General features: G+C 38.2%; 1 protein-coding gene across 4 annotated transcripts in view; it reads left to right on the top strand.

The window, feature by feature from the left end:
- Window positions 1-27,054, top strand: part of nfrkb.L (nuclear factor related to kappaB binding protein L homeolog) — a 44,257-nt gene that overhangs the window by 1,451 nt on the left and 15,752 nt on the right. For 3 of the 4 annotated variants that reach the window (XM_041569182.1, XM_041569180.1, XM_041569181.1), the window contains exons 2-20: window positions 1,555-1,699; window positions 1,897-2,098; window positions 2,380-2,507; window positions 5,924-6,098; window positions 6,487-6,588; window positions 6,703-6,776; window positions 7,356-7,440; window positions 7,655-7,838; window positions 10,863-10,971; window positions 11,168-11,294; window positions 12,117-12,182; window positions 12,707-12,786; window positions 13,307-13,350; window positions 14,473-14,557; window positions 15,281-15,455; window positions 17,550-17,656; window positions 19,657-19,780; window positions 20,448-20,527; window positions 21,008-21,222. In XM_041569182.1, coding sequence (XP_041425116.1) covers window positions 1,565-1,699; window positions 1,897-2,098; window positions 2,380-2,507; window positions 5,924-6,098; window positions 6,487-6,588; window positions 6,703-6,776; window positions 7,356-7,440; window positions 7,655-7,838; window positions 10,863-10,971; window positions 11,168-11,294; window positions 12,117-12,182; window positions 12,707-12,786; window positions 13,307-13,350; window positions 14,473-14,557; window positions 15,281-15,455; window positions 17,550-17,656; window positions 19,657-19,780; window positions 20,448-20,527; window positions 21,008-21,222 — 2,297 coding nt within the window. In that variant the 5' untranslated portion in view covers window positions 1,555-1,564. The remainder of the gene's footprint in view (window positions 1-1,554; window positions 1,700-1,896; window positions 2,099-2,379; window positions 2,508-5,923; window positions 6,099-6,486; window positions 6,589-6,702; window positions 6,777-7,355; window positions 7,441-7,654; window positions 7,839-10,862; window positions 10,972-11,167; window positions 11,295-12,116; window positions 12,183-12,706; window positions 12,787-13,306; window positions 13,351-14,472; window positions 14,558-15,280; window positions 15,456-17,549; window positions 17,657-19,656; window positions 19,781-20,447; window positions 20,528-21,007; window positions 21,223-27,054) is intronic. The other variant, XM_018225700.2, reaches the window with a different exon arrangement.

The raw sequence follows: 27,054 nt of genomic DNA, 5'->3' as shown, positions 1-27,054 counted from the left end.
GTGTGGAGAGCAGTGACATCTAAGAAGTGCAGAATGGAAAGTGAAAGTAATTGTCTGCCCCGCCTCTATGCCCATGGCATAGAGGAGTGTCAGACAATATTTGATTGACAGCTGAGATTTTTAAATGAGCTTACAACAGCTATGAATGCTTTAATAAAAAATAGAAATTGGATTTCATGTTTAATTTGAAAAGGATTTTTATTACATAGATTTTTGTGTCTCGGTGACAGGTCCATTTTAAATTAGCTTGAGCTTTGTATCTAAACCAAAGTTACACAGAAATCAATCTCAGGTGCATTCCCTAGCACCTCAAGCAATGAAGGCTGGTACAGAGTACTTGAAGAGTACCCTCCAATATCCTGTAGAAGAATATCTACCAGCACATATGGAGATAAACTTGCATGTTTTAATGTGATACAAAAAATGTAGTGTTTCAATGGCAAGCCTGTGGCACTATTGCAGGATACCATTTCTTTGTCTTGAAAATTCCGCCTACTGTGAAATTTTTTTTAACATTATCATAAAAGACAAAAGTAGGTAGTCTGTGCTAAATATGCATACACTTTCCTCCTCTGAAGTGCTCTGTGCTGCACCATTAATATCATTGCCAAAAACATAAATGGATGAAGGCATAACATTGCATCGGGAAATAGCTGCAAGGTAATGTTTATACAGGGATGTGGTACACTGCAGGTTTTGGGTCAAAGCTCCGTTTTCAAGTGTACAAGAAGCAATATTTGACTAACATTTAAAGATACATTTTGCCTTTAAGATTCCATCTAAGCTCATTGTGGTTAAAAAAATTAAAGTTACAGTGACCATGTTAAACATTGCATTAGTATGTAAATATTGCTCAATATAAGGCCAACTTTTCAATAGTGATATTTTTGTTTTCCCAATACAAATACGTCTTTCATTTAGCCTTCCTTTGAAGAAGTCCATTAGTAAGACCCCAGTCAGTCCAATATGATTAAGGAATGCGCAAGGGAACAGGCAAATGTATAAAACCTGACCAACGTTTAGCATCAGGCTAGTGATGTATAGCCTGTCCAGGTTTGTGTCAACATGTATAGACAAAATAAAATTTGTAACAACAGGTTTGAAAAATCTGCAGCATGCACTGGTAAAACATTAGTCTCCTTCATCTGTTGGCGCTCAAAGTTATGCACCTGGAGATCCATGCTTTCAAAACTAGCTGGACCTCAGTAATGTCTTTAATACTATCATTAATATCAATATGTAAGTCATACAGGAAACTTTTCAGGCTGTATTGCTGTAGCTTTAGCAGTCCTTGATTAAAATTGTCTAATAGGTATGCTTTTTTTGTGCTTCCCCTTGCCATCATTAGGAGTCTTAACTGCAGAATTCCCCTTTTGCATTGGTAGTGGTAAAAATGATACTTTGTTTCATAGCTCTATTACTTTTAGCACCAGTGATGAAAACAATGGTTAAAGAAGCTGAATCAGGTTTATGCTTCAGTGCCTAGTGGAGAGAAAATGATTGCTTAAAACCTTGTTTGAATGAGGAACATTCTTATTTAACTTATTATTTTAGATAAGCTGACATGGATTCTCTTGACTCTATGCTCACCGACCCTCTGGATCTGGGGCCTTGTGTGGAAAGCAATGGAACGGGTATCATGGAAGAATGCATGCTGGGAGGGACAAGAGTCAGTCTTCCGGAAGACCTCTTAGAGGACGTAAGGCATTATTCTATCACTTCCATCATACTGTCTCCTGAACAGTCTTTTTTTTTTTTCGTGGAAATATTTTTGTTATACTGAACTTTCTTCATTTGAAATCATACTTTATATTGATACTAATTTATAATTATTATTTTGGTATGATTCTACCCCCCCCCACCATTTTAATATTTTATCATATCCCTTTCTTACAGCCAGAACTATTTTTTGAAGTGGTCAGTAGGGATACCTGGAAAAATGTTCTCTCCGATTCCCAACGTGAACACCTCAAGCAGTTTTTGCCTGTCTTTCCTGATGATAATGCTAATCAGCAAGAAAAAATTATCCAGTCTTTATTCAGAGGGGATAATTTCCGCTTTGGTAATCCATTGTACATTGCTCAGAAACTTTTTCGTGGTAAGTAATTTTTGGTTATATTATAAGGTTTGATTTAGTGCAGTGTATATGCAGCAAGAGAAAAAATCTGTATGCACTGAATTTGTGGATGTCATTGTTTATGGATAGAAAGTAGAACATGAATTGGGGAGTAAGGAATGGGAGGACAAACTGGGTAGATTCTTCAGCTTACTTACCTGTGTAACCACCAGCCAATCTTCTAAGTTTTCACACTCGTGAACTTCACATAAGTGAGCTTTGCTGTATCTCAGAGATTGCATATACATTTTATCTGTTTCCAGATGGGCACTTTAACCCAGAAGTTGTAAAGTATCGTCAGCTTTGCCTCAAGTCCCAGTACAAGCGCTATCTGACATCTCAGCAACAGTATTTCCACAAGTTACTTAAGCAGATATTAGCATCTCGAAAGGTAAGACTACATGTTCATTTGTAGTGGATAATCAATTGCATTTTTAGTCATTTTTTTTTCTTGTTTTTTGTATTAAAGGGGTGGTTCACCATTTGAAAAAGTTTTACTATGTTGCAGAGCGTCATTCTGAGAAAATTTGCAGTTGGTTTTCATTTTTTATAATGTGTGGTTTTTGATATTTTTTGCTTTATATTCAGCAGCTCTCCAATTTCAGTTATCTGGTTGCTAGGGTCCAAATTATCCTAGCAACCATGCATTGATTTGAATAAGACGGTAATCTTAATAGGAGAGGGACGGAATAGAAAGATTAGTAATCACAATACATTTGTAGTCTTACAGAGCAATAACAATACATTTGTAGTCTTACAGAGCATTTGTTTTTTAGATGGGGTCAGTGACCCCCTTTTGAAAGCTGGGAAGAGTAACGAAAAAGCTAAATAATTCAAAAAAGAAAAAATTAAGGCCAACTGAAAAGTTGCTTAGAATTATCCATTCTATAAACATAGTAGCAATGTAAGTTAGATTGAAAAAGACATACGTCCATCAAGTTCAACCTTCTAACTTTTTTAACCTGCCTAAATGCTAGTTTATCAAGAGCAAGTAAAAAAAAACATCCAAAGCCTCTCCAATTTGCCTAATCAGAATGGTTGATCTGGTGTCAGCTGGAAAAACCTACTGGTAAATAAAGCGTTAGAGATATTATTATATGATCCCCTTTTATATATCTGTACTTAGTTATCATATCACCTCTTAAACACCTCTTCTCCAGCATGAACATCCCCAATTTGGCCAGTCTTTCCTCATAGCTAAGATTTTCCATATCTTTTACCAGCTTAGTTGCCTCCTCTCTACATTTTCTAACTGGTAAAAGCTAATTGCTCATTGGTTTATTGCATACGTTTAATTTAGCAGCTACGTGAGTAAATTACACCATTTATAACATGATCCAGCAGAGCAGCTCTTCTCTACTAATATTGAAATTAATATTTGCAATTTGGATTGATTGGTTTTTGAAGAAGCAAGTATGGCCTATGCAGTTAGTGTGCTCCAAACACATGTACAGGAAATCTGTATCTGGAAACAATAAGCTTAAAAATTAATGATCACACTTCGCAAGTACATCAAAGTTGGGATGGCTGATCAACCACAACAAGCCCAATCTCAGACCTACACAGACAATAGACTACCTAGGCCTGACACTAGACTCGAGGAGAGGAATGACATTCCTCCCACAAGACAAAGAGTCAAGAAGCGGATCTTGACTCTTAAGGGAGCCAACACAGTTCCACTTTAAATCGGGACAATGGTGGTCTCATTCCCGGCTATCCCCTATGCCCAACTACACACCAGACCCCTACAGCACCTTATACTAAGGCATCAGAAAAAGGATTGAAAAGACCTAGATCGCCAGGTAGCAATACTAGAACATGGTGGCTTCACCCACATCGGATGATGGCAGGGAAGCCCTTCCCCAATCACCAATGGACAGTGGTTACAACAGATGCCAGCCTGAAGGGATGGGGCAGAGTATTGGGACAGAAAACAGGACGAGAGGCTACTTCCAATAAACCTCTTAGAACTAAGAGCGATCCTATACTCACTAGAACACTGGACACCACTCCACCATGGGAACCCAGTGAGAATACAGTCAGACAATGTGGCAGCGTTCACCTACTTAAACCAGCTAGGCGGCGCTAAGCAAAACAAGACGAATATAAAGGTGGGCAAAGAACAACACAACAGCAATCTCGGCTGTATACATTTCAGGAGTAGACATTTGGATGGCAGACTACCTAAGCAGCGAAACTCTGGATCAGGGCAAATGTAGCCTACACCAGGAGGTCTTTAAGCTGATAGCAGAAAGGTGGGGACTCCCAGAGGTGGAGTTGATGGCATCACGATACAACCACCAGGTTTCCGAGATTCGTGGCAAGAAGCCTTGACCAACAGGCTCACCCAGTAGACGCACTAGTGCTCCCTGGGATTTCACAATTGCTTACATCCTCCACACCCCTCCTTACTTTCACATAAATGTTAAATACCCATATCTATACTAACTATAGAGTTTAGTATCACAATAGCCTCTGTCCAAAAAATCATCCAAGCCATTCTTAAAGGCATTAACTGAATCAGCCATCACAACATCACCCAGCAGTGCATTCCACAACCTCACTGTCCTGATTGAAGAACCCCCTACGTTGCTTCAAATGAAATTTCTTTTCTTCTATTTTAAAGGGGTGGCCTCTGGTACGGTGATCCTCTTTATGGGTAAAAAGGTCCCCTGCTATTTGTTTATAATGTCCTCTTGTAAAGTGTAATCATGTCCCCTCAAAAGCGCATTTTTTCCAGAGAAAACAACCACAACCGTGACAGTCTACCCTCATAATTTAAGTCTTCCATCCCTCTAACCAATTTAGTTGCACGTCTCTGCACTCTCTCCAGCTTATTTATATCCCTCTTAAGGACTGGAGTCCAAAACTGCACTGCATACTCCAAATGAGGCCTCACAGGGACCTATAAAGAGGCATAATTATGTTTTCATCCCTTGAGTTAATGCAGTTTTTTTATGCAAGACAGAACTTTATTTGCTTTAGTAGCCACAGAATGACACTGCCCAGAATTAGACAACTTGTTATCTACAAAAACCCCTAGATCCTTCTCATTTAAGGAAACTCACAACACACTGCCATTTAGTGTATAACTTGCATTTATATTATAACCTTGCATTTATCAACATTGAACTTCATTTTCCAGTTTGCTGCCCAGTTTCCCAACTTGGACCAATCACACTGCAAAGTGGCAGCATCCTGCATGGAACCTATAGTTCTGCACAATTTAGTATCATCTGCAAAAATAGAAACAGTACTTTCAATGCCCACCTCCAGGTCATTAATAAACAAGTTGAAAAGCAAGGGGCCTAGTACAGAGCCCTGCGGTACTCCATTAACAACACTGGTCCAATTAGTGCCATTTACCACCACTCTTTGTAGTCTATATTTTAGCCAGTTCTCTATACAGGTACAAATACTATGTTCCAGCCCAACATTCCTTAATTTAACCAGTAACCTTTTGTGTGGCACTTTATCAAATGCTTTAGCAAAGTAAGGTGCCCTTTAATGTTTTTTTTTAAATATTTTAATGAAGATGGTTGACTTTGTACAAATAAACTTATCATCCCACTGTCGTTGGTCTAGCCAAAATAATTTTGCACTGGACAGTTTTTTGGATTCATAATTCTTAGACATTAATGGTACATAAATTCAGTTTGTTTTTATTACCAATGGCACTAGACTAGAATTTCCTTTCTTTTAACTAGGGCTGAATAAAATAATGCCGCAATGTAGGTCATTACAATAAAAGTTTTTAAGTTTCTCACTAGATCTAATTTATGCAACTCTGTTTTATATTGCTTGCAGGAGCTACTGGACCTTGCTAGTAAAAATGGCCCAGACCTATTAATGAAAAGAAAGCCATCCTCTCTAAGGAACAGCCCCGAGGAGAGAGAAAGAAGAGCACAGCGACGTTACCTTAAAATTCTGAGAGAGGTGAAAGATGAGTGTGGAGATGGTACTTTGTCTTCTGAAGAAGAAGGTGAGAATGGGGTTTACATTGGGGTTTACATTTACAAATTACAGATCAATAATAGTAATTGTTGGCTATCACACCAAACTGCTAGCTCACCAAACTGCTAGTACAAACCCTTTGAGCAATGAATTCAGAAGAATAAAGCTTCAGTGCTATTTATTGTAGTAGATACAAATTTACTGATTTACAAATTCAAGTTTTAACAATGATTTGTTGGCTACTTTTTTTTTTAATATTCAGTACAACTTACTGGCTAATGGCTGCCAACTAGAAGTGCTCTCCTAGCCTCCTAAATTTTAATTTCTATTGGTTTAATTGACAGACATTCAGTAGCCTCATAGCCTTCAAACTGAAATAGTAATTTTTAGTAATTTTTTCCCTTACTATTATTAAGATTTGAGTTCCTGGCTACCAGAGTCTCCCACACACTGTCCAAGCGGAGCTGTCCCTCTCAGAGTTATACCAACCCTTTCTACACAAGACATGAAAACTGCTGGTGAGTTATTTTTTTTTTTTATATTGCTCTAACCATTTTTTCCTTGTGTTTCTTTCTTTTTTTCCCCTCCTAAGCGTGGATGGTTGTTTATAAAAATCCTTTAATTTGTCATAGATAAACAGGAATTTACTAACCATGACTTGAAGCTGCTTTTAAGAAGGCATCGGGAGAAGAGGAAACATCAAGAGGTAGGGATCACATAGCAAATAACAAGCAGATTGGGCTTAGGAATTAGGCATTAAAATGCAAAAGTACAACTTTTTACTTTATTGATATTTTAAATTATTTTGTACATTTACTTATTACAAGTTTGTTTCTCTTGCCTGTAGTGGCAAAAAACCAGTACTCTAGCAGAAGACTTTGTACCCCGATAAACAGAATCTCATTCTACCATTTTGTTGGTGGTGAACTCTCAAGGTTAATGCCTGAATTTGCCACCAGTAGTGAATTCCAAGAGATCTTTTCCAAGAATTGAGATTGTACCATATGTACCTTACAGTATTTTAAACAACAATTTGTAGTTTCCTTATTTAGTCCCAGAGATCTATTGTTATAGCTGGTGGTCACACAGTAGTTCTATTATCAGTTAATGTAAGAATGACATTATTGTCCTGTTTCTGGCCATTTTACTGTAAATATCATTGTATGGGTAGGGCCACTCTCTACATATACTTGGAACATGATTTGTAGACTTATGTTTGATGTAAATTTTGTGCAATCATAGTTTACTGTGCTTTTTGTTAATTCTGAGAATATATGCTGTACAGGATCATCCTGATCTCATGACAGATGATTTAACAATGAATGATATAATGACAAGAGTAAACGCTGGCCGAAAAGGGTCACTTGCAGGTAAGAACTTCCTTTTGTTAAGTATTCCTTTAGTACCCAGAGAGATATATAAACATATCATCCACATTGAGTATATATAGAGAGAGAGAGAGAGAGAGAGAGAGAGAGAGAGAGAGAGAGAGAGAGAGAAGGTGTTTTGTCATTGATTTCTCTTTGAGCAATGAAAGTGTGCCATTGTTCTTAGTGTATCCTCATGCAGATAATTCTCTTCCAGCACTTTTTGACCTGGCCACAATGAAAAAGCGAGGGAAAGAGAAAGATGACAAGAAGAAAAAGAAGCTTAAAACTATTAAAACAGAAGTGGAAGATTACCCTGACATGCCAGATGTGCCTGACAATATGCCTGCACTTCTGCCTCCTGAGACACCTCAAGTAACTTTGACTGCTGTGAAGGAAGAGTAAGTTGGCATAATTTGAGTGCTACTGCTCCAGATGCATATAGATGATATTCAAGCATTACTAGCCGTGATGTCATTATCAACAAATAGATAAGTGCTTTTAATAATCTCTTTTAGACACTCTCTACTTTAGGCCTGAATGGGACCTTGGATTGCTTAAAATTATTTTTAACTTTACAAATATCCAATATAATTGCTTTCACATCACTATGGATATATGATAGCCTGGTTGAGTGCAAGGTGCTGGCTTAATTTTACAGAGAAAAAGAAAAGCATTCAATCAAGACCTAAAATCCCTATATGTTTTCGTTGTATGTTTAATGGGATTTTGGATAGTAGATACCATATCATATTAAGTTAATACTAAAAGAGATCTTAATTTTAGGAGGTAGTCAACTTACAGGCCAACTACACAGTTTAACCATGCCCTCCACTTTTTCAAACCATGTCCTTTAATTCTCTCAGAATTGCAGAATTTGAGTTTTCAGCTGCCCAGTGATAAACATTCATTGCTGCTTCCAGTTTGCTTTCATACAGTTAGACCCATAAATCTTTGGACAGAGACAACTTTTTTCTAATCTTGGTTCTGTACATTACGACAATGAATTTTAAATGAAACAACTCAGATGCAGTTGAACTGCAGACTTTTTCAGCTTTAATTCAGTGGGTTGAACAAAAAGATTGCATAAAAATGCGAGGAACTAAAGCCTTTTTTAACACTTTTCAGGGGCTCAAAAGTAATTGCACAAATTAAAAAACTGAAAATAAAATGTTAATTTCTAATACTTGGTTGAAAACCCTTTGCTGGCAATGACAATTTATCAAGCCAAAGGGACTTGCCCCAGTTCACAGGCAGTCCACATGCAAAACAATTTATATCAAAAGATATATGTCCCAAAGCTTTTCATTAGTAAAAATATATTATTTATTCAAATTCATGTTAAAAATACTGACCCCACATGGCCCACCTTACGCGTTTCTTACCCTCCGGCACTTAGTCATAGGTGTCTCTATTAGCAGCATGTTCAACCCAGAATTTAAACCCTGGTAATCCCTCCCATTTTTATTGAAACTAATTAAGAAGTTGATTGAGGAAATACCTGTGGGACGGTTCCTGAGGCTTCGTAGAAATTGCTCTACCAATAGAGATTTCGGATGCCAGGCACGGGATATGCAGAAGAGATTTTTGGAGAGGGCCTACAATCAAAAAACGTAGTGACGGGGAAGATCTGTTTAAAGTCAGTGACAATAAAAATAAAAAAGAGGGTTGGTCAGAAAAGGTGGCACTCACCACCAGATAGTAAGCAATTTTCTGAAATTTCTAAAATAATAAAAAAAACTTTTGCCTATGAGCACTTTTTCAGGTTATTGAGCCCGGGGATTAATATTATCCCTAAACGGGCTCATACCCTGAGAGACATGCTATTGCCTATGAGTCAGATAAAAAAAAAACACAGAACAGCAGAAAAAAGTAATATCACTAAACACTTTACAACATGTAATGGGGGAGATATAGACTTCTTCTCTATTCAAGGGATAGAAAGAGTAAAATTAGGAATGAGAGGGGGAGACCATTTAAGCCTTCTAGAAAAGAGAGAGGTGTACAGGATCTTCCATTTGGGGACACGTTTAGGGCTTAATTACGAGTTTGATGTAACATTATATATTATTTTGAACATGACAGAAAAAGATCAGCTCTAAGTTTTTAGAAAGATCTTTTACTGGAGAAACAAATCTTTTTAATAGAGTAAAATAGTGACTGCATCTTGTAGTTAACAATACTTGCAAAAGGAATGGTCGCAAATTGGTTCAATGCTTTTGATAACTATGTTTTTGACAACTATGCTGTACAATTACTTAACTAGTACTGTTTAAACCAAAATGGAATTTGAATCTATAATATATGTTACAAAAATATATGTTACAAAAAGATAGGATACAAATGCCCCACAAGGGTAACTTTGGGACTGTAAAAAGAAAATAGGGTTAATCCCTTTTGACTCTTAATTGGTTTCAATAAAAATGGGAGGGATTACCAGGGTTTAAATTCTGGGTTGAACATGCTGCTAATAGAGACACCTATGACTAAGTGCCGGAGGGTACGAAACGTGTAAAGTGGACCATGTGGGGTCAGTATGTATCCAATTTTTAACATGCGTTTGAATAAATAATATATTTTTACTAATGAAAAGCTTTGGGACATATATCATTTGATATAAATTGTTTTGCAAATGACAGTCTGAAGTCTTGAACTCTTGGACATCACCAGATTCTGGGTTTCCGCCTTTGTAATGCTATGTTAGGCCTTTACTGCAGCGGCATTCCGTAGCTTTTTGTTTGTGGGTCTTTGTGAAAAAGTAATTGGACCATTGACTCAAAGGCTATTTAATGGGCAGGTGTGGGCAATTCCTTCGTTATGTAATTTTCAATGAAACAGATAAAAGCCCTGGAGTTGATTTGAGGGGGGTGCTTGTATGTGTAAGATTTTGCTGTGAACAGACAACATGCAGTCAAAGGAGCTCTCCATGCAGGAGATTGTGTTCCTCACATGCTTGTGCAATCTTTTTGTTCAACTCACTGAAATAAAGATGAAAGTCTGCAGTTCAACTATATCTGAGTTGTTTCATTTAAAATGCATTGTGCTAATGTACAGAGCCAAAATGAGAAAAAAGTTGTCTCTCTCCAAAGATTCATTGGCCTAACTGTATATTGGAAAGCAGGTTGTTAGTCAAAGAGACAGATCAGACATATTACTATTCTGTGGATGGCAATTATTAAATAAGTGACTCGAAATGTATTTTACGTTTTTTCAATCTTTGCTTATAACACTGGCAAAAATGGCATTATGATGAGTTTGCCTAATGCTTCTCAGCACAGATCCATAGACAATCATATTTTCCTTCTTATGCCGGGTTCTAGAAACCATATCTATTTTGTCCATTGGTTTACTAGTTTTATTTAACATAGTGTTTGTTTTGTTTAAATAACAAAATCATTTTTAAAATCATTTTAATCTTTCTGCAGACCATTGGAAGATGTGAAACCTCCCCTTCCCTTTAATGAAATCTCAGCATGTTTTTTCTGTCTTCTCTTGGATATTCTCACAATGGAAGGGCCCTGTAGCCTCCCGCTGGTAAGAGCAGTTTGTTACATATAAAAGTGTGTTCAGTGTGTTTTAGATGTTGTTTTACTAGTTTATTCAAAACCTGATACGTTAGGGCAGTGGCACACAAGAAGATTGGTTAGTGACTAATCTCTTCCAAAATCTTCCCCACTGGCAATAAAAAAAAAAAAATGTTGTAAATTGTATTATGTTTTTCGTTTTGTAGCTTGAAGACAAAGTATCTGATTGGCAGTCCTCACCAGCTAGTACATTAAACAGCTGGTTCTCTACAGCCCCAAACTGGTGTGATTTGGTGCACCCTGCTCTTGTTTATCTGAGTGGAGAGTGCAAAGGTAAGTTTGCTGGAAGAATTAACAGTAGTTTGAAAGAGTGCTTTTACAAATATAATCTAAAGCTTGCTTGTTTTACTGCTCAAAAAAGCATACACAGCTTAAAGAACATGGGATGCTGGAGTCCATGAATTAACAAGATGTTAACTTCTGACTAATTGCTTCATTTTTACCCTGTCCCAGTTCTCTTCATTTGTAAGAAGAAAAAATGCACTGGGCCGTGGGTTATTTTCTGTAGGGTGGGCAACCACCAGTTTCTCCCAGATACCCAGGAATCCCCTGTGTATTTTCAGAGTTTTGTGTAACTAAGTGCATTTTTAAAAGAAGGGTAGTGCCTACCTGAGTAAGAGATAAGCGAGTAACAGTTGACATCCCCCGAGATTTAAGCTCCCTGTAAACAAGATTGATAACAGATTGAGTAGGCAGTTTATTGGACAGTGTATGGGGACCTCTGGCCGAAAGTTTGGCAGATGTCGATTAGACGGGTTTAGAATTCCAGTCTGATCAATGGCCGCATCAGTTCATTGATGCGGCATTCGATCCGACCACCCGTTTTCTTGTTGTTGTGAGACGATCTTTGGGCCATAGGGCCCAGAAAGAAGGGTGATAAGAACAAAGTTTGAGGGTAATTGCTGCAGAAATGCAAATGTGATTGTTACCTCAATAATTTTATATATTTATAGATTTATTAATAGCGAAAGGGGATCTGAACTGCATCTTGAAATTCTGAAACCCTGTGACCAAAATATTTAGTTAAATTTAGCTATAAGTTTCTCAGCCAATTAAGTCTGCTTTTCATGTATAAAAATTGTGTTTTGCTTTTAGGGGCATCTTGCAGTTTTACTCCATTTGTAGAGTTTAGAGAGAAAACTCAGCAATGGAAGTGTGTTGGTAAGTGCTACAGTTTATTTCCATTGAACTTACATTTTGCCTGTCCAATGATAAAAATACTCTTATTTTTATATGTGCTAAGTGAGTTGGCTTGAAACATCTAAACATATTCTATTTAGGAAAACATAGAAAAATATTGCACTTTGGAGCATTGAAAGAATGGGTTAGGGGATGACCAAGAAACTACGATTTAAGATGGGGAAAGAGACACTAAGTGGGTGTAGGGTCATGGCAAAGTACATAGGGATGAGAAGAAGGTAAAGAACATTAATGGTGGTTAATTAATGAAATTGGGGTCTGTGAGAATATCAGCAGAGAGCAGAGCATGGGTATGTACAAACAGGGAGGAACGGCACAGACACGACCAGTATACATATATGAAAGACCCCTGAGAAAAGTCAAGAGTCAAAGAAGAAGAATGAATCTGAATGATGAGGAAATCAAAAAGAATGCTGCAACACAGTATTATTTGGTTCCCCATAGTGATCATACTTTTGCTAAATGGGGTTATGTTTTTTTTGCAGTTTCTTCCAGTGACTCTGAGAAAGAACTAGTGGCTCATTTTCACCTCTGGCTGGAAACAAAGGATCAGATATATAGCAAGGTTTGAGTTATTTGTTCTGTATTTCTGTAGTGCAGTGCAACTTGCATAATATTTCTGTCTCTGTGTGCTGAAATGGAAGTCCGCTTCCCACAGATGACCTAAAGCACCTAAGCTTTTTTTCACTGTCTGCAACTTAAATATTTGCTCAAATAATTAACCTCAAAGCTGTCCGAAGGAATAGAAACATAAATTTAAGCTGCAGCACTGAAAAAGTGCTTTAGGTTATTGGAGGGAGGCTGACTTCCGGTTCAGTGCTCAGAGGAATTCAAGCTTCCATCGCCTTTTCGCCTATCTCCTATGGGGCTCTTTGCATGTCAAATTCAAGCTGAACATGTGAAAAAAAGCCAAGGGGAAGTAAGCCTTACCTATCATGATAGCTATTTTAAGGGGAAAGAATGCACTGAAGAATGCAGTGAATCATGTTTTTTCCATTGGCTAAAAATTTGAGGAATTTCAACCGTAAATTTGCCCTAGTCATAATTATTTCTAAATTTTTGTGTAAATTTTTTTTCCATTTTAGGAAAATGAAGATAGTATTGATGCAAGCACTCCTATTCCAAGGGTGTAAGTAGAAATCTCTATACCTGCATTTTTTGAAAACAAATATAATCCATAGTTGTAAAGAGTTCAATAGCTAGGTCATTTAATTTGAAAGTTAGTTGCACACCAGTTATTTATCTTTTATTAATGATCAACCAAATACACATGACCATAGTTCAATTCAGTATTCTGAGTATACTTAATTGTGAAAAAATGCCTCATTTCACAATTTCCTGTGATTAAGCCAGATCACCACACATAATAGGTTTTACTTGCAGAGATCTTAATGTTATCCTATGTAATGTAATTTTTGGGAGATTTGTTGCCCTTGGTAGCAAAGATTTAACTACGGGTTACAAATCTCCCAAGAGTGGCGGTTGGAAAAACATTGGGTTTTCTGATTACCTGTATTTAAAAAAAACTACCCTGATTGTGACAGTGGGGTCCTCAAAGTAGCATACACAATGGAAGACAGGGTATTTTGCCCTCTGCTACGATAAGGTATAAAATGACAGTGGACAATATGCCCATGTTCAATTCTCTTTTCTCCTAATACTAATGAATGACAGCCCATCTGAAGAACATGGATCATTTGCCTTTGTAGACAGAATACATTTTTGTTATATTTATTGTGGTAATTTGGTAAAAAGTAGTGAAGCACCGAATCCAGGATTCGTTTCGGGATTCGGCCTTTTTCAGCAGGATTCGGATTCAGCAGGATTCGGATTCAGCAGGATTCGGATTCAGCAGGATTCGGATTCAGCAGAATCCTTCTGCCCGGCCGAACTGATTCCGAATCCTAATTTACATATGCAAATTAGGGACGGGGTGGGAAATCACTTGACTTTTTGTCACAAAACAAGGAAGTAAAAAATGTTTTCCCTTCCCACCCCTAGTTTGCATATGCAAATTAGGATTCGGAAAGGTATTCGGCCGAATCTTTCGGGAAGGATTCGGGGGTTCGGCCGAATCCAAAATAGTGGATTTGGTGCATCCCTAGTAAAAAGTATATACCACACCTGCAATTACAGACAATAACTTCAGAAGCATAATGGAATTAATTTACCAGTGAGTTTCTTTTTCTTTTCCTGTACGGTCTCTGACTTTTGTAAACCTTTAGCTATATATTATTATTGACCCTTTCAGGAGGACTGATTACATTGTACGACCAAGCTCTGGGGAGGAGAAACATGTATTTCAGGAGCAGGTGAGCAGATCAGAGTCCGACAGGGTAAAATTACATTTAATGAGGAACCTTTACAAATGTATGTATAAAAACTTTTAGAGCAAGTTGCGATTTCCATAACATACTTAAACATAGTGCAAAATAAATTACAGTTAGTGTTTTCAGCCCACTTGAACTGGCGTAAAAAAGTAATCTAATTATGAGCTGCTATAGCCCTAGCAATTATTCAGAGTAGTGGGTATCACAATGCCAAGCTTTACTAAGAGGTAGAAAGGTCTCAAGTACCTCTTTACAGGCTTTGTTGTCCCGAAGCATGCACACTTACTACAGGTATGGGATCCGGTATCTGAAAACCCATTATCCAGAAAGTTCCTAAATACGGAAAGGCCGTCTCCTCATCTTTAAAAATGATTTCCTTTTTCTCTGTAATAATAAAACAGTACCTTGTACTTGATCCAAACTAAGATGTAATTGATCCTTATTGGAAGCAAAACCAGCCTATTGGGTTTATTTACATGATTTACATGATTTTCTAGTAGACTTAAGGTATGATGATCCAAATTACAGAAAGATCCATTATCTGGAAAACCCCAGGTCCCGAGCATTCTGGATAACAGGTCCTATACCTGTATTAATAAAAAAAATAGTTACTAGTAACTGATGATTAGAAGTAATCAAAACTCTACATGTACCTGAACATTGAGGGTTACGTTTGTTTCTTTACCGTTTGTTTCATTTGTTTATAATGGTTGCTCTGCATTTCCTCAGGAGCGACACCGCTACATTCAGCCTCATAAGGCGTTCACATTTCGTATGCATGGATTTGAATCTGTTGTGGGACCCGTTAAAGGGGTGTTTGACAAAGAGACATCTCTAAATAAAGCTCGAGAACACTCGCTACTGCGATCAGATCGTCCAGCTTATGTTACTATTCTCTCCCTTGGTAAGGATCCATTTATTTTTAATGATTGCATTGTAGCTGTGGTTTTTGGATGAAGATTGAAGAAATTGATAGATGGAAAAATCAATTAAACAAATGATTTTATGAAAGTGACAAAGAGCAAATGCTAACGTGAGATAAGTATGAATAACAGACAGTGGTGGCAGCAGGCTGAACAAGTCTGAGGTGCTGGCAAACGTCTGAGCGGGCAGCAAGTGAGGAGTGCTGATAGGCAGGCTAAGATCAGGGCAGGCTGCAGACAGAGACAAAGTCCAGTAAACAGGCCAAGTTTGATACCAGGAGATCACATAAGATTCAGGCAAGGAACAGGGACAAAGGAATGACTCTGCAACAGAAACAGCGCTCAAACCAAACTGGAAAATCAACATAAGTTTAGCGGAGTAACAGGCTGGATCAGGCTTTAATGATCAAGTACTATCTGTTGAAGAAGGGAGACTTATAATGTTCTTTAATTGTCAAATTGAAGCCACATGCTGCTATAAATGAGGTAGCATCCGATAAGGGGGGGGGCAAAAAGATATACAGGTTGCCTTTTAGGAAAACTGGCCAGCACAAGATATTAAAGCTTTCAGTGGCTCAAAAAGGTAATGTGGCACCATGTTATTAAATAGTCCAGAGATCAAATACATGCTAGTCCTGACAATCCGTTATATATAACTGATTGCAGCTTTGTGAGGGCAGCAGTCAGAGCCAACATATAATGCCTGCCTTGCTTTGGAACTCTTTAGGTACCTCCAAGTACATACACAGTTCTGCACATCCCTGTATTGTAAGCACAACCACAAACACCTGTCACGTATGCATCTATGATTAAATGAGAACTAAACCCTAAAAATTAATATGGTTAAAAATGCCATATTTTACATACTAAACTTATTGTACCAGCCTAAAGTTTCAGATTCTCAATAGCATAAATGATCCAGGACTTTAAACTTGTCACAGGGAAGTGTCTGTGACACTCAAATGCTCAGTGGGTTCTGAGCAGTTAAGAAGCTAAGCTTAGGGGTCGTTGCAAATTTACAAGCAGAAAATCAGGTTTGTCTGTAATATAAGCTGATGCTACAAGACTGATTATTTAATTCTGATGCTAATTGCAATCGTTTCTGACATGTACAAATTATCAGTAGTACTTAGCCTTTTATTGTGACTTTTCTACTCTGTATATTGAGTGTGTCCCTAAGCTCAGTAAGTGACAGCAGCACAGAGCATGTTCAGCGACTTAGTAGAAAAGAAAATGGGGCGAGGCACAGATGTTCACTGCTAAATGGTTCTGGTTGTTTTGGGCTGGTACAGAAGTCAAAAACATAATGTACAACATTTCTAGCCGACTTCTTTAGTTAGGCGTTAGTTCTCCTTTAATAATTGCTCACAAAATGAAACAGATGCTGGAGAGAATGTCAAAGGTTTTAGCTTACCTTAAACTTACTTTTAGTATGACAGTGGTATTCTAGGATACTTTTTTTTTTTGTTATTTGTTTTTGAATCATTTGCATTTTTGTTTGGAGCTTTTGGGTTTGGAATTTTAAAAGTGGTCTGTTTTTTTTTTGTCAGGAGCCAATTAACCTGTATTTTCAGAATATAGAAGGAAACCAAAGAACCTGTAGGAAACCTACAGACATGAGAAGAATATGTAAACTCCTTTCAGATAATGCCCTGGAACACCATGTTATCATGCTACCCATAGTTAATCAGCATGGGATTAAGCGGGCCTGAACAGAAATATAATAAACAAAAAGAAAGTTGCCAGGATCAGTGATTCCAATACCGTCTAGTATTGGAAAGTTGCCTTGATTAGGTCAATTTATAACATTTAAGAATGTATTTTGAAATTAATATTGATGTTGTGAAAAATATCTACATCCAGGTGCTACGTGATTGAGCATAGAATAAGTTCTTCCAAATTATGTTCATTGCTTCTGATGGTGATTTGTGCAAATGAACCTGTGGTGCTCTCCCTTCATATGAAATAGCAAGTTAGTTGAAATGAGTAACACATGTCTAATCTTTAGATGTTGTTCCCCAAACTAAAAGTAAATCTAAAACTGTTATGTCATTTGTTAAACTTTAATGCAACAGTTCGGGATGCTGCAGCTCGTCTGCCAAATGGTGAAGGGACACGTGCAGAAATCTGTGAGCTGCTGAAAGATTCCCAGTTCCTTGCACCTGATGTTACCAGTGCTCAGGTAAGAATGGACACACATTTAACTCTCAGAAGAATGTAGCACAATAGTTTTTCTTCAGCATGTTCATCCATGTAAAACATTTCCTAGATATAAAGGTCATTAGTTCTGCTATTTTTATGTTCTTTTAATGCCCAATTATTGCCAGCAGCAGCTCCCTCCATCTTCTGAGATCCACAAAGGAACAGTTTGATTATATACCTCTGTGCTCCCATTGGTTAAATAACAACGCTGGTCATTGTATGAATCACTTGAAGCCGATGAGTGGGTAGCAGAGACTAAACTGATTTTTTCTCTTTCTGTGCAAGCTTAATAAAATGCAACTTGTATACGACAGTTACACTTGAACTGAAGTAGACTTTTGGAAGTAAATCCCTTATATGTGCAAATCTTTTTTTTTTTTTTTTTTTAAGAAGTCGTCCTGCCTTTTATGTTTTCTGCTCTGTTGTGTTCTGCTATGTTTTATCTGTTGGCAATACAAAACCACACTCAGACTAATGAATGTATACATACATACGGTTTTCCTCAGCATTTTAGTGGTTGCAGTGGGTTACTGCAAGTTGCAAATTTACACAGTAATGACAAAAAGCTAATTATACATAAATATACCACAGTTTGTAGACCTGTTGCTAAATTTACAGGCTAAGGGGTATGTTTAAAGGGATACTGTCATGGGAAAAAAAAAAATTTCAAAATGAATCAGTTAATAGTGCTCCAGCAGAATTCTGCACTGAAATCCATTTCTCAAAAGAGCAAACAGATTTTTTTATATTCAATTTTGAAATCTGACATGGGGCTAGACATATTGTCAATTTCCCAGCTGCCCCAAGTCATGTGACTTGTGCTCTGATAAACGTCAATCACTCTTTACTGCAGGTTAGAGTGATATCACCCCCTCCCTTTTTCCCCACAGCAGCCAAACAAAAGAACAATGGGAAGGTAACCAGATAACAGCTCCCTAACACAAGATAACAGCTGCCTGGTAGATCTAAGAACAACACTCAATAGTAAAAACCCATGTCCCACTGAGACACATTCAGTTACATTGAGAAGGAAAAACAGCAGCCTGCCAGAAAGCATTTCTCTCCTAAAGTGCAGGCACAAGTCACATGACCAGGAGCAGCTGGGAAATTGACAAAATGTCTAGCCCCATGTCAGATTTCAAAATTGAATATAAAAAAATCTGTTTGCTCTTTTGAGAAATGGATTTCAGTGCAGAATTCTGCTGGAGTAGCACTATTAACTGATGTGTTTTGAAAAAAACATGTTTTCCGATGACAGGATCTCTTTAACAACATTTTTATGCTTGTGGGGGGAGCAAGACGTGCAATCGCAGCTAAAGTAAAGCTGGCCATAGACTCAAAGATCTGGTCGTACGAATCGAGGATTCGTACGATTTTCGAACCGTGTGTGGAGAGTCCCGACATTTTTCGTCCGGCGGAGATCGGTCGTTTGGTCGATCGGACAGGTTAGAAAATTCGGCTGACGATAATATCTCTGCGTGTATTGCCGATTGTACGATTTTCAGTGGGAGACTGTCACTAGCTTTGGTTGGACATAGATATCGTACGATTGCTGTCAGGGGCAGAACATTGCTGATCTGTTCTTTAACTAATCTGACTGGTAAGACTTTGATCTGAATGGTTAGTGGCGGGTCGGGAGATGGGAAAGTCCGATCGTACGATGATTCGTACGATCGGATCTTTGCATCTATGGCCAGCTTTAGACACATTTTTTCTCTGAGATTGTGAGTATGTTTATGAAAAATCTCAAATAGGTTAATCAGAATTACATTGAGTCACTGAAAATAATTAAGCAAGCTAAGAAATCGGGACTGGTTTAAAATTCCCTTTTTTGCTTGAGAGCTTAAAGTACATTTACCACTGACTTGTGGGGCATCTCCAGATTTTAGGTAAACTTGGAGATGTAATTCTAATTTTTATTTTTTTGTAATTTCTAATAAGCGATCATTTTGACACTTCATCTTCAATTATGTGTGATAGGTTAACACAGTTGTGAGTGGTGCTCTGGACAGGCTGCACTATGAGAAAGATCCCTGTGTGAAATATGACATAGGACGCAAGCTGTGGATATATCTTCATCGAGATCGCAGTGAAGAAGAGTTTGGTGAGAAAAACATGAACTGTCTCCAGTGACATAATTTACATTTGGGAGCACAGGAGCTCCATGTGCCCTAGGGTTGTGGTGTGTGCACTGAGCTCTTGATCAGTTTCTGATTTCCTCTGTGAATGACACACAAGGTAGGGAGAGAAAGGTGGGGCGCCTATGTGCCTCTCACTAGTCACTGATTCAGCTAACACAGTCTGTGTTGTATTAAGGTGCCCAGACACTGAGAGATCCGCTCTTTTGGCGATGTTGTCAAACGGGCGGATCTCTCCCCGATCGGGCTGATCCGATCGTGGGCCCTAGGGCCCAACAATCGGATCCTAATGAATACCAATGGGTGGTTGGATCGCGGGACCGCATCAACGAATAGATGCGGCGATTTTTTTGTCCCATCCGATCGAGATCTGGCCGACATTCGGCCAGATCTCGATCGGTGAAGCCCGTCTGGGGGCCCCATACACAGGCCAATAAGCTGCCGACACGGTCTGTCGGCAGCTTTTATCGGCCCGTGTATGGCCACCTTAAGTGAGGGGAGCCACAGGTAACAGTGCAAAAATAGGCAATGTTTTTTGGATTTTTATTATTTTTTGCAGACTGTGTCTTGTATTATAAATGAGTTTTTTGCATTTTTCTTTGTTTATTTTTTTTTTTGTAACTTTTTTTTTAGAACGTATTCACCAAGCTCAAGCAGCTGCAGCAAAGGCCAAAAAAGCTCTCCAGCAGAAGCCAAAGCCCCCGACCAAGATGGTAATTTTCTTTTCATTAATATGTTGTGGCTTGATACGTGAATTTGGTAATTACTTAGCAATTAGCTTGGAGGCCACAGGAACATTGGTGTATACAGTAGTGTCGTTCTGTAAGAGGCAGTACACTAGGGAAAAAAGAACACTCGTCCATCACCAGCACAGTTAGGCACAGCATCAGTTTTGCATAACGAAGGAGGCAAAGAAACAATATTTCTCCTCATCGAATTAGGGTAGTGTGTGGGTTTTTGAGATTTGTGTTTGGGAGCATCCAATTTTTTAAATAGATTAATGATTCTGCCAATCTAAGAATACAGTCCTACAGGTCGAAAAATATAACCCGTGTCCTCCAGTCAATTTAGGAGAAATCGATTTAATTGTAATAACACAGTCTCACACACAGTTTTTTTTTAGGCATGACCTAAACGAGTTTGAAATCCAGACTACAGAAAAGCTCTAAATATATGTTTTTTTTGTTTTTCAGAAATCTGGTAGTAAAGAATGCTCGTTAAAGTTATGTGGGACACCAGAACCAGTGCAGCTAAACCTCACTGAGTCTAGCATGCCTCCTACACCAGGTACTCCTGGTACCCCAACAACACCAGCATTCCCCTCAACCCCCATGTCTCCATCTATATCCACCGCTGTTAACAAGATAGTGGCAAGTACGATTACAGAGACGCCAAAATCTAGTCAAAGGTAAATTCAGTAAATATTTTAATAATGTCCAGTTTAATGAGCAAGTTTCCTTAAGAATGTGTTCTGTTTTGATTTATGAAGAGATGTATATGAAGAGCAAATCCAAGTAGCAGCTTTTTTTGCACTTGTTAGTTGTGATGATGTGAAATAGTATCCTGATTCTAGGCTGCAGACGTTAAATACCAGGGATGCACTGAATCCAGGATTTGGCCAGGATTCGGCCGAATCCTCATGCCTGACCAAACCAAATCCAAAATTGCATATGCAAATTTAGGGGCGGGAAGGGAGATCACATAACTTTTTGTCACAAAACAAGGAAGTAAACAATGCTTTGCACTTTTTCCTTTCCCGACCCTAATTTGCATATGCAAATAAGGATTTGGTTCAGTATTTGGCCAAATCTTTCATGAAGGATTTGGGGATTTGGCGGAATCCCAAATAGTGGATTTGGTGCATCCCTATATTACACAAATAACTTATTAAAGCAATCAATGGCACATACACAACTTGTCCATAGCCTGTTTTATGCCAAACAGAAAGCTTGCTTGGTTCTTTGTGAAAAGTATGCAATGCCTGTTTCAAATAAATATCTAATGCCATCCAATGGACAGCACTCCTTTTTCCATAAAACCGTCTTTATTTTTCTTAGCACAGCAACATGCAACGTTTCGAGTGGCACTCCACTCTTTATCAAGCATAAATCACAATGTTAACACCTGGACTTAAATACCCTGGGGCACAGTGCCCCCTGGTGTCATCACACATTATAGCAAACATATGTCGACATCATAATTGTTACAAAAAATATATATCTCTTCAATCATAGTTACAAAGTATCAATAAACATGTATATATAATTTCCTGTTCTATTGCAGATTCATTTATCTTAGTTGAAAATAGACCAACTTATCTGTAGCATGTCCAATACAGATTGCAACCCAACCAGGGTAAGGAAATTTAAAATGTCCACATAACGACCTATAAAAATAAAATCAACTTCAGGTTAAAATCATTTCAATAAAAATGGATGTAGGTCATATTCATGGTTCAGACCGTTAGGGGCTAGTGTACCCAACCTTCTGATCCACTGAGCCTCCCTTTGTAATAATTCTTTATCACGGTCTCCCCACGTCTCTTTCTTGAGACTGTATCTAATATTTGAAATCGCAGTTGACTTATAGTGTGACCACTTTCATTAAAGTGCTTAGCTAATGGCTGGTTCAATCCATTTCTAATTGCAGATTTGTGTTCAGTTAGCCTATCACGTATACAACGAATGGTTTTACCCACGTAAATTTTCCCACAGGGGCACTTAATACCGTACACCACATACGTGGATGCACAGGTAAAGAAACCCCTAATGGGAATACGTGTACCTCTCAGTGGATGGTAAATCCATTCTCCCTTTAGGACATTATTACAATGGCTGCAACCACAACATGGGAACGTCCCATTTTTTCTTGGTGCCAGTAAAGTCTGTGTATGTTTTATAGAAGGGCCCAAATCTGCTTTAACCAATTGTGTCCCTATTGTTTCAGCCCTTGTATAAGACATCACTGGTGGGGATTTAAAGGTATCTTTATTAGGGAAATTCCTAGTTAGTAAACTCCAATCCTTACGTATGATCTTCGAAATTTCTCCACTCAACATATTGTACTGATTAACAAATGGAATCCTTTTAAAGTTCTGCCTACTCTTAATGCTTTTTTCTCTTTTTCCTCTTACACTTATTGGAAGTCGCTCACCAGGATTATTTAGTAATTCTTGACCTTCCTGATCACCACATCCTTTTTCTATAACTTTGGAGGGATATCCTCTAGCTTTAAACCTTTCCTTCATCTCCACTACCCTCTCTAATTGCTGTTCTTCATTTTTAACTATTCTTTTTACACGTAGTATCTGAGATTTAGGAAGGGATTTTTTCACATGCGGGGGATGAAAGGAATCATATCTTAATAGCGTGTTCTTGTCTGTTTGTTTTACATATAAGTCTGTGTCCAGACCTCCCTGTGGAGTAGTTTTAACCAATACATCTAAAAAGGGGATACTGACTAAATCACTGTGTGTAGTAAATTTAATTGTAGGAGTGCATCCATTAAGTTCCTCAACAAAATCTATAAGGTCCGAATGTCGTCCCGTCCATATAGTGAAAATATCGTCTATGTAGCGATACCAGCATTTACAATGCTGCTGAAATTTTTGGTTGGTATAAACAAAATAGTTTTCAAAAACATCCATAAATAAATTCGCATAGGACGGGGCGACATTCGAACCCATAGCCGTACCCCTAATCTGCAGGAAGAAATCATCCTGGAACATAAAATAATTCCTACCAAGTACTATCTGTAACAATGTAAGCAGGAACTTTTTTTGGGCCCCATCAAGTGTATCATCTCTATCCAGATGATGTCTGATCGCCTCCACACCCCCATCATGTGGGATGGAGGTGTAGAGGCTCTCGACATCCAAAGCGACCAAGATGGCGTCAACAGGAAGATCAATGATCAGGTCAATTTTATTTAGAAAGTCCCCGGTGTCTCTAATATATGACCTTGTGTTGAATACATACTCCCTAAGTACTCTATCCAAAAATTTAGCAAGAGGACAAAACACAGAATTAACCCCAGCCACAATTGGCCTACCTGGGGGTTTGTCCAAGCTTTTATGAATTTTAGGGAGTATGTACAACACAGGTGTGATTGGATTTGTTTGTATCAAATATATTGCCAATTTATTATCAATGATCTCCAGTTGTCTGGCCTGTTCCACACATTCTTTAATCGCCTTCTGGATACTAAAGAGGGGGTTGGTGGTTAACCTTTGGTATGTGCTAGTATCATTCAGCATCTCTAGTATTGTATTGACATAAAATTTTTTATCCATGACAACCACCGCTCCCCCCTTGTCTGCTGGTTTAATTACAATATCTTTACGATTTCGTAAAGATGAGAGTGCCAATCTTTCATCTTTAGAAATATTTTCTTTCGGTAAACCAATTTCACTTTTTTTAAATTTTTCTTCAAGTACAATCATTTCATCTTTTACCCCCTGTATATAAGTTTCTACTACATGATTAGTTTTAGCAGGCATATATGTACTTGTATTATATAATCGCCAGTCCTGTAAATAAAAGGTATTACTATAATCATTTATTTTTATATCCCTAGTATCGTCAGTATCATTCAATTCAGCAGATAATCGTATCCTTCTAAAGAAAGCTTCCAAATTTATGTCAATCTGAAAAAAATCTGGATAAGTGGTTATAGCAAAGCCCAGTCCCTTAGATAGTACCTTAATCTCAGTGTCCATAAGCTGTACTGAGGAAATATTCACCACCGCATTTTCCTCCTGCGGTATGGATGTCGTTTTTTGTCGGTGCTTTTTGCCTCCCCTCCTTCGTTTGCTCAGTCTGAGCCAATGCTTTCTTGCGAGCCATATAAAAAAGAAGAAGACGCCGAGGAGGAATTGGATAGTTCCAGGTCAGCGCGCTGTTCGAGCATTGAGAGCAGAGGAAGCGGAACGCAAAGTGAAAGCTACGATTGCGGCGGAGCAGTTTCAGACTGCACAGTCCAAACTCGACGAAAGTCTGCGCCTCTTCCGACTCAAGCTGGAGTCACGGAAACGGGGGAAATTCCTCCGCGATGAGGCAGACTACACGGAGAATCGCGTGTACAGGTGGATCCCACAAACTGGTGAGCGGAGGAGGAACCAACACGATCCTAACTGGAGACCGGGACCCCAGACAGCGGGGACACGCCACGAACAGCGCGCTGACCTGGAACTATCCAATTCCTCCTCGGCGTCTTCTTCTTTTTTATATGGCTCGCAAGAAAGCATTGGCTCAGACCGAGCAAACGAAGGAGGGGAGGCAAAAAGCACCGACAAAAAACGACATCCATACCGCAGGAGGAAAATGCGGTGGTGAATATTTCCTCAGTACAGCTTATGGACACTGAGATTAAGGTACTATCTAAGGGACTGGGCTTTGCTATAACCACTTATCCAGATTTTTTTCAGATTGACATAAATTTGGAAGCTTTCTTTAGAAGGATACGATTATCTGCTGAATTGAATGATATTGACGATACTAGGGATATAAAAATAAATGATTATAGTAATACCTTTTATTTACAGGACTGGCGATTATATAATACAAGTACATATATGCCTGCTAAAACTAATCATGTAGTAGAAACTTATATACAGGGGGTAAAAGATGAAATGATTGTACTTGAAGAAAAATTTAAAAAAAGTGAAATTGGTTTACCGAAAGAAAATATTTCTAAAGATGAAAGATTGGCACTCTCATCTTTACGAAATCGTAAAGATATTGTAATTAAACCAGCAGACAAGGGGGGAGCGGTGGTTGTCATGGATAAAAAATTTTATGTCAATACAATACTAGAGATGCTGAATGATACTAGCACATACCAAAGGTTAACCACCAACCCCCTCTTTAGTATCCAGAAGGCGATTAAAGAATGTGTGGAACAGGCCAGACAACTGGAGATCATTGATAATAAATTGGCAATATATTTGATACAAACAAATCCAATCACACCTGTGTTGTACATACTCCCTAAAATTCATAAAAGCTTGGACAAACCCCCAGGTAGGCCAATTGTGGCTGGGGTTAATTCTGTGTTTTGTCCTCTTGCTAAATTTTTGGATAGAGTACTTAGGGAGTATGTATTCAACACAAGGTCATATATTAGAGACACCGGGGACTTTCTAAATAAAATTGACCTGATCATTGATCTTCCTGTTGACGCCATCTTGGTCGCTTTGGATGTCGAGAGCCTCTACACCTCCATCCCACATGATGGGGGTGTGGAGGCGATCAGACATCATCTGGATAGAGATGATACACTTGATGGGGCCCAAAAAAAGTTCCTGCTTACATTGTTACAGATAGTACTTGGTAGGAATTATTTTATGTTCCAGGATGATTTCTTCCTGCAGATTAGGGGTACGGCTATGGGTTCGAATGTCGCCCCGTCCTATGCGAATTTATTTATGGATGTTTTTGAAAACTATTTTGTTTATACCAACCAAAAATTTCAGCAGCATTGTAAATGCTGGTATCGCTACATAGACGATATTTTCACTATATGGACGGGACGACATTCGGACCTTATAGATTTTGTTGAGGAACTTAATGGATGCACTCCTACAATTAAATTTACTACACACAGTGATTTAGTCAGTATCCCCTTTTTAGATGTATTGGTTAAAACTACTCCACAGGGAGGTCTGGACACAGACTTATATGTAAAACAAACAGACAAGAACACGCTATTAAGATATGATTCCTTTCATCCCCCGCATGTGAAAAAATCCCTTCCTAAATCTCAGATACTACGTGTAAAAAGAATAGTTAAAAATGAAGAACAGCAATTAGAGAGGGTAGTGGAGATGAAGGAAAGGTTTAAAGCTAGAGGATATCCCTCCAAAGTTATAGAAAAAGGATGTGGTGATCAGGAAGGTCAAGAATTACTAAATAATCCTGGTGAGCGACTTCCAATAAGTGTAAGAGGAAAAAGAGAAAAAAGCATTAAGAGTAGGCAGAACTTTAAAAGGATTCCATTTGTTAATCAGTACAATATGTTGAGTGGAGAAATTTCGAAGATCATACGTAAGGATTGGAGTTTACTAACTAGGAATTTCCCTAATAAAGATACCTTTAAATCCCCACCAGTGATGTCTTATACAAGGGCTGAAACAATAGGGACACAATTGGTTAAAGCAGATTTGGGCCCTTCTATAAAACATACACAGACTTTACTGGCACCAAGAAAAAATGGGACGTTCCCATGTTGTGGTTGCAGCCAT

This window comes from Xenopus laevis, chromosome 7L, assembly GCF_017654675.1.
Source record: "Xenopus laevis strain J_2021 chromosome 7L, Xenopus_laevis_v10.1, whole genome shotgun sequence".
Lineage (NCBI taxonomy): Eukaryota > Metazoa > Chordata > Amphibia > Anura > Pipidae > Xenopus > Xenopus laevis.
This window is presented reverse-complemented; position numbering and strand designations above follow the sequence as displayed.